Source organism: Opisthorchis viverrini, assembly GCF_000715545.1.
Source record: "Opisthorchis viverrini unplaced genomic scaffold opera_v5_53, whole genome shotgun sequence".
NCBI classification, from domain to species: domain Eukaryota; kingdom Metazoa; phylum Platyhelminthes; class Trematoda; order Opisthorchiida; family Opisthorchiidae; genus Opisthorchis; species Opisthorchis viverrini.
In genome coordinates, this window is record NW_008751710.1 from 188,477 (window position 1) to 196,830 (window position 8,354).

An 8,354-nucleotide genomic window follows, 5' to 3' on the forward strand; every position below is an offset into this window, starting at 1 on the left:
GAACTTCGACATCCCAAGACCGGTTTCGCCCTTCTTGGGACTCATCAGGTAGGCGCAGTCCCCGAGTTTCAAGTAGAACATAAGGTTGACGAAAACCCGGGGACTATGCCTACCTGATGATCCCCAAGAAGGGCGAAATCGGTCGAAGAGTGTCGAGGAATTTTCAGCAACCTTATGAGTAGTGAATTACGAATATACATGTATCACGATATCTCAAATATCGTAACGACTGGTACATGAGCCGACCTAGTGAAGCACATTCAGTTGCCTGGAAACATCACAAACGAGAGATTCAGCTGGGTTCCAGGTAAGTCACTCGCAAAACCAAATTTGTTAGCAAATGAGTGTATTTTGCTGACGAGAACTTCGTCTAGCCCCAATCTATCTGAAACGATGACTGCTTAGTCGGTTCCAGACGTCTTCTAACTAAGTGATGACATCACATGTTTATAAGCCTTTTTGAATTGGGCCACTTATAATATAAAAATGTTCAATTTTAACACTGTTTCGGTGCCAAACTGACGTGCCACCAGAAGGAAGCACGAGGGCTTTGATACTGCCAGGTTGCCCGAGCCTAGACAAGGGGAGTCGAGAGGCAGAGGTCGGATTCGAACCACGGACCTTCCGGTCAGTAAATTCACGCTCTAATCACTGAGCCATCTCCCCCCCCACCCACAATATAAGGCTAGGTTAATGTCGGTCAATACCCGTGAGACACGAGAGGTAGCACTCTCCACGTAAAATAGTACGCTTGTGCGCATCAAAGCGTTGCATCACTCTAGTTCTACATTTTCCAACTAGTAGGTAAGCCAAACAAGGGACTTAGCTTCATGTCGATACGGCAAGGTGCGCCTTTACGCAATTTGGTGGGGTAGAATTTTATATTCAAAACAGTCTTTGCGGTCCCTCATTACAGGTTGCGAAATCCGGTCGCTTCCCGTGCAAAATATCCTCAAACCCAAGGTGCCTTACCACTGCTGTCTGGAGAACATCCCAAACATAACGTGGTATGACAAAATAGCCAACTTAGGGGTAGGAGAACACTACTTCAGAATCTCGCTTCTGAGGTGATCACTACAGCAACTTCTCTAGAAAAGCAAAGCCAAGCGCTACAGTGCTGCTGTCACCTCTTCGTGCTGCCAGGGCAGATAGTGTGGTCCTGCAAAATCATCACGAGAGCGTGGATCACCGCCAGACATCAACTTGACAAACGGTTTTCACCGCCGAAATCACAACTGGATCTCACTCTGTACTTACCTGACCTCTAACTGCCGTTCGTAAACAGCTCCGAGGCCGACTCCTTTTACCACAGGTAAATCCGAATGGTGTACACCGATAGCTACTACAGAGGCGTGCTATTTTCGAAGTAAATCTGTGAGAAACGATGGCAGTTCTTCCACAGAATCGCAAAGGCTGGGTAACAGCCTGTTTTTACGGATCTGGTGTGTTTGTCTCGGATCTGGCACCAGGACTTGACACTTCAGTCGCAGTGCTTTCTCCAACCCTTTGGCTGTTGCGTTCTATAACCATTCTTTTGCGCTCGGAAATGACAAAGTCGATGTCTCCTGATATATAACCCGAATTATTATAGATAATAAATTAACACACACACGCACGATTTTTGGAAAGCAATTGACCATAATTTAGGCACGCTTGGACAGAAACGATGGCATGAAATCCCACTATCCTGATTTCAAGACATTCTCGAATGAAATTGTCAAATCGCTTTTGTGGAAATCGAGTGCTTGGTGGTTTTTAGTTGACACTTTAACAGAAATTGTTGGATCACTCTGTATTGCGTGACATCATGAAGTGTGAAAGACTGGGATAGTTGTCACGACGGTCAGATTCCTGAAAATAATCACAGAATGCCCGAAACCTACTGAGACATTCGGCCACCACCAAAATTGCCGCAGGGAGGCCGTCTGCTCCCAATAATACGTTCGTGCAGTCAATCAACTCAGCGATCGCCGACTTGCCACAGAATCACGATCAATGATGATGAGTGCTCACTCGAAGCAGATCAGATAGTCTGGATCAAGGTCAAAAGTACGTTTTGAACACTGAAATACCCCCTTGTGATTTTCGCACTTCCTTGCTCGCAATTAAGCGGTTATGAATTTTGTTGGTGACACTAAGGGGGATGACAGTAAGTCACAAAAACACTTGATTCACCTTCCTCCGAAGAAGGCATCTATAAGACCAAGAAAAGCCTTTTTCTCATGAGAGACATCCTGCTTTTGGAAGACTTGGTCTTCTTGGTGGTTACCAACATTGAAATCACCCACTGAGTCATAGAAAACAAGGAAAGAGAAGTCATTCCTCTTCAAAAAATTACATCAAGCAAATACGCATTCGGAACAGCTGTTCAGGTTGCTAAGATGGCTTTGCTTGGCTTTGCAACAAGAAACAAACTCCCAATGGGGCTGGACTGTGGTCACGGTAAAAACAGGGTTCCTCAGAGCAACACTGATTCCAAATGCCAGATGCTTAAACATTGTTATTCATAGTCATCACTGCAAGTTTTCAAAATCCGATTTGTGCAGGTACAAAGATATAAAACGGGAAAGTCAGTCAAACTGAACGATCGGATGATAAACCACGGTTATTGGGTTCAGAAAAACAGTAAAAGTGTCCGCAGTCCAGAAAATCCGGATTGTTTTAAACTAGTAACAAAACAAACAGAAAACTCAGTCTCTTTCGCATCGTTGTGGGACAACATTCTGACGTGGCGCTGTTGTCCACACACCCGACCATGCGTCATCAAGATGTAACATGTCTGAGAATAACGAAGGATGGCGTTAACCTGTCTCACTTTCACCAGCCCTGTAACAGTACTGGTTGAAAATGACCACGCCTATCTTTCTGGTTGGTGTTTGATTCATGTTTCTTCCTTTCATGTGCTTACCAGCTGACATTTTCGTCGTGTCTTCAGTCTAACGCAGTCGAGTGTCGGCTTCATGTTTCCACGCCGACTGCTGTCAACATCCTTCAACCAATTGGCAAAAGTGTTTTAAGTGCGTGCCTGGATGGAGTGTATTCTCTCCTGAAAGACTTTATCGCCTCCCCCGTTTTTTTTAGTCGTAAATATCCCTAAAAGTTAGTAGACAGCGAACTTGGTGTTGTCTGCAAATTTTAACCCTTATCTGATGGGCTCGAATGACTTAATTGATCATAACTAATGTAACGTGAAAAGTCATTTATAATAAACGGCATTAATTGCCCTTACAAGGGCAAATACTCGTCAGTCTGGAGCGTCTTTTTATCGTTTTTCAGATACCCATTAGGTTGTGTCTTGACCGGGAATGTGGATTTGCACGAAAGTAAAACACTTAGGAAACTCGCCTCCTGCTGTCATACGTGTGGAGCACAAAAATGACGCCGTTAATATCCACACACACACACACACACACACACACACACACACACATTGCTGACTGGCATCCAGGATCAGTTAATCGCTCAAAGCAGCTTATGTTAGGGAACACTGTTCACCAATGGAACATCATGAGTGCTCATTCGGTACCAACGTCTAGTTGAGTTCGATTGGAATTTTTGCAGCATTACACTGGCTTCGGAGAAAAAAGGACAGTGATCGATAATGTGGTTAAGGCACTGAGTGAAACTCAGTACCAATCTGGACCGGCTTTGTGTGATTGGTTAAAACCACGCTGCCTGTCTGGGAGCTCTCAATAAGCCTAGTTCCTGCCACAAAAGAGTAGGGACTCCGTGATGAGAGATGTAAAAGTGTTGGAGGGTCATTATTGTAGATTCTATCAATTTATGGTAGAATGACTTCGAAACTCACTAGAAAGTGTACTTTTGAGTAGATGTACAGGTTCATACTGTAAGTATCTTCTCCTAGAGACCAAGTGAGACAATGGTATTTCTGCTCTGAGTGCAGTCTCGTACAGTGGTCTGTCTGGTCTGTACAACTGTTTTGGCCTCTCAGCGAAAGTTAAACAGGAAAAACTGTCGTGGAAAATGTCATAGATGACACCAGACTTCAGGGAGGACGGTCAGACAACTACTTCGCAGAAGTACCATATCCATGAGATGAAATTTGAGCCCGTTTTTCTGGGCTTTCATATGCACTCCACTTTTCAGCGCACAAGCGGAAGTCTTGGACTCCCTCAAATAAATGTTTGAAGTAGGAGGGAGAGACAGGATCTGAGAAGTCCTATACACAGACACAAGTATACTCAATCCAAAGAAGGTGAGACAAATCCCACAGTAGCTTAAATAGTAGAATAAATGGTTGGTGGAAGGAGGTCGCAGGTTAGAGTCCAATCCAACTACACTGCTTGTTCGTTTACAATGTGTGTGCCTTCGTCCCATTTCAAAATGTGTGTGGATCGAATCCCGCTTGGCTCACCCGTGTGTGTACCCACGAGTCAACGGAACTGTCTCCTAGGAAGACACACTTCACCGGAAAGTTACTGACCTCTTGATGTCCAGTTATCCAGACTGTCATTAACCCCGGGATTCCTGTTTTCTATGAAATGTTCGATAAAAGTGCGCAGAGAACATAGTTTGTTATGATCGCCCACTGAGACTGCCATTAAAGTGGTCGCTTCAATTGTGTGATGCCCGAACAAACTCTGCTGCAAGCTCTTCACACCGGACAACATATCAAGTAAAAATATGGATGTTGAAGCACACAAAAACGTGTCCATCGGCCACTTTATTCATTCGTTCTATATCGGGTTACTGTGTACTTTCCCTTCCTATCTTCCAACAGATTTTTCCACCTAAAGTGGGGAGACGGTTAGTAGATTCTATGTTAGGTACAAATTGTCCATTTGGTCGTGAGAATCGAATTCATCGATTCTACAGGCAATGTGAGCTGAAACCATTTAACTACATGCATTATTCAACGAACCCAGGTGAAACGACAGAGCTTTCAAAGCCTAATGGGACGTATGTCTCTCCAAAATGGATGAAACCGGCGGTCCTTTAGGTGACCTTTTGAGCTTAACGTGGGAAGATATCTTCATAAGGATGAGTGGACAAAGAACAGACAAGATCTTCGTTGTGTAGACGTTTTGCCGTTGTGAGAACTAATCACACTGCTGATCAGTCGCTGCTAGTCAAACGATCAACTGGTCAGAAGATTACAGGTTCGAAACTCTGAGTTTCCGGAAATGCACACTACTGATGATTCTCAACAAGGATGAGAGAGCTGTTACAGTGTTCCATTCACTTCTCAGCCTAAAGTGGCCTTGCTGACAGGACAAAACCTCAATTGAACATTACTAAACGAGGGATTCAGCTGGGTTCCAGATGAGTCTCTCGAAAGACCAAATTTGCTTGCAAATGAGCGTATTCTGCCAATTGCGTGCAATTTAGTTTCAAGTTGAACATGAGATTGACGGATACTCGGGGACTGCGCCTACCTGATGAACCCCAGAAGGGCGAAACCGGTTGTGGGGTGTCGACGAATTTCCAGAAACCTTGTGAGTAGCGCATTACGAATTACCAACTTTCCTCACATCACCGTAAATTTAAGGATGATAAGAGGAGTAGGAAAGCCTTTCTAAAGAACGGTTATCTAGAGCCCCATAGTAGAGTTGAAACAACACCAAACACAGTTTATGCAGCCAATAGATAAGAAATACGTGTTTATTCAATTCAAGGGTGACCACGTGGACATCTGTGTCAGACGCAACCTAACTTCGGCTTTGGAGCGTGTTTACACTGCAGTCCAGCTAAGTCTGATGTCAACTGCAAACGTGAACTTCGGATGTCTAACCTGTCCGCATTTCATGCAGTCTACAAGTTACCTTGCGGACATAAATTTGATGCGGAATTCATGGCTGAAGCCTTTTTAAATCGTGCAACTAAATGTTGGTAGGATGAGGGCTAGACCAGGGAATAACAAACGGTGCTACATCGTCGCTCTCCAGACACCTGTCGGATTGATCTGACCCGAATCATGTTGGCAACACGAAACACGAAGTTTGAACGATCCATGTTACGCTTCTGATCAAACCAACTCAACTGCGACAATGTGCGCAAAAACAGATGAAGCGAACTTCCTGGTTATCCTGGCATGGATCAAATGGGTCGCTTGCAGAAATCAGCCGTTAGTTGCTTCTACTATTTATTTTATGTAGCCAATTTCTTCTCCCAGGGCTGATGAGTTGGATAAACGGGACACAATGTTCCAAATTTAGTTTAAAAAACAACATTCGACCATGTTGACTGGTGTTTGTCTAGAGCATAACCTTCAGTAGTAGGATGCTTTTACACAAAAGTACCTATTATTTGGAGTAGTGACTGGATTGCAGTGAAATTCTTTTCTCGCGCAAACGGTCAGATGTATCTTCGAGTGCACGAAGGACCGCGGAAACCTGGTTCCTAGGCATAAAAACGATGAATGATCCGAACGCCGAATGACATGAATGTATATTTCGGGCTATTTTCTGCGTAGAAAGCAGCATAGATCCTAAGTCTGTTGTAATTCAAATGGAGATTTTCGAACAACGGAGAAGTTTTGATCTCATACAGGAAACTACTTTCAAGGTTCGTAATGCACTACTCATGAGGTTGCTGAAAATTCGTCAACAGCTCTTGACTGGTTTCGCCCTTCTTGGTGGTCATCCGGTGCGGTCCCCGAGTCTCCGTCAACCCTGAAATCCGACAAATACAGTCAGGTGAATAAGAGTGTGGTTTTACGAAAGAGTCAGCTGAATCTCTTGTTTATGATATGAGCCCCAAGAAGGGTGAAAGTGGTCATGGACTGTCGAAGAGTTCTCAGAGACTTTGTGAGTAGCTTCCTTTATGAAACTATTCTACGATATCTCGAATGTCGTGCCAACTGAAACATGAAGCGGTCTGTGTGCAGCACATTTAATTGTAAAATAGCATAAACGAGAGATTCAGTTGAGTCTCTCGTGAAAACCAAATCGATTTGCAAATGAGTGGATTTTTCGAAAACAGTCCAAATTGGGGTTCAAGTGGAACATGAGATTGATGGAAAATCGGAGACCACGCCTATCTGATGAGCCCCAAGAAGGGCAAAACCGGTAGTGGGCTGCGAAGAGTTTCCAGCAATTTTGTGGGTAGTTTCCTTTATGAAAATATGCTGCGATATCTCGAATATCGTGCCAGCTGAGGCGGCCTATGTGCAGCGCATACAGTTGAAGAATACCATAAGCCAGAGTCACTGGAAAAACCCAGTGGATATGGAAATGTGTGCAATAGCCGTGTAGTTACCATGTACGGAAAACTTGTGAAACTGAAAAGAAAGCCATGATAAAGGCTATTTTCATGTTCTGTCCACATCACCCAATACGCTCCCGAAGAAAGCACCAAACCAAAGTAAATGGCTATCTTGTATGGGCATTTTTATAAATATATTTCCTTTGGAGGAAATTTACTGTATTCCTAGAGGAGCGTGATGATCAGTTACTAATGTCTCCCAAAAAAACTCAAAAAATTGGTCTTATATCATACCCTTTAACAGAGACTGAGGCAGGTCAGTTGCGGAGATCTGACCCGACGCTGCTCCCGTCTAGACTTTGAAAACCGGACAGTATCTTAACCTTCATACTCCCTTCTGGTTGCATTGTACCGAAAAGTTGTCGTTGTGGAGCAATTTCTATTACCCTTCTTTTGATTTGGATGTGTGTCTAGGGTTTGACTATAAGTAAACGCCACTCATTGACGTGAGGGGTAAAGGTGAAAAGCCAGTCATGGATCTTTGCACATCGCATTTCAAAGAATGAGTAACACCAAAAATGTCCGTAGGTCGTTTGTCATTGATATTTCAGCAAATGCAGTTAGCGCGCTACTTAGGCTATTTGAACGCATTTTCGGTTCTTTGCTGTCATCTTGTTGCGACAGAGAACCTTGCTTCGAAACTACTGGCCGTGAAGCACATCAAAGTTTCAAACCTCAGGATGGAATGAGATAGACTCTAAAATCGGAAGTCCAAGTAACTTGAAGGGAAGAGACGCCCCCGGGGGGAGAGGAGGTAAGAACTAGCGCGGCTTACCGAACGGGCAATATACAGATCGAACAACCGAGGTCACACTCTCCGTCACCTCGCAGTTGATTCACCACACTTCTGCCTGTTGGTTTAACAGGCATCGGACAGTCCATTGGACTACAGACGTCTACGGGTCATCATCATACTCTAAAATGGAAGTCCAAGTAACTTGAAGGGAAGAGACGCCCCCGGGGGGAGAGGAGGTAAGAACTAGCGCGGCTTACCGAACGGGCAATATACAGATTGAACAACCGAGGTCACACTCTCTCCGTCACCTCGCAGTTGATTCACCACACTTCTGCCTGTTGGTTTAACAGGCATCGGACAGTCCATTGGACTACAGACGTCTACGGGTCATCAT

General features: G+C 44.3%; 1 protein-coding gene across 1 annotated transcript; it reads left to right on the forward strand.

Annotated features, from left to right (window-relative positions):
* Window positions 1–236: 236 nt before the first annotated feature.
* T265_03655 (hypothetical protein) lies at window positions 237–8,144 on the forward strand (the record flags this gene model as incomplete). Its single annotated transcript, XM_009168197.1, has 3 exons — window positions 237–307; window positions 534–627; window positions 8,091–8,144. 3 exons carry the CDS (start codon window positions 237–239, stop codon window positions 8,142–8,144), a joined length of 219 nt encoding a protein of 72 aa, XP_009166461.1.
* Window positions 8,145–8,354: the final 210 nt, after the last annotated feature.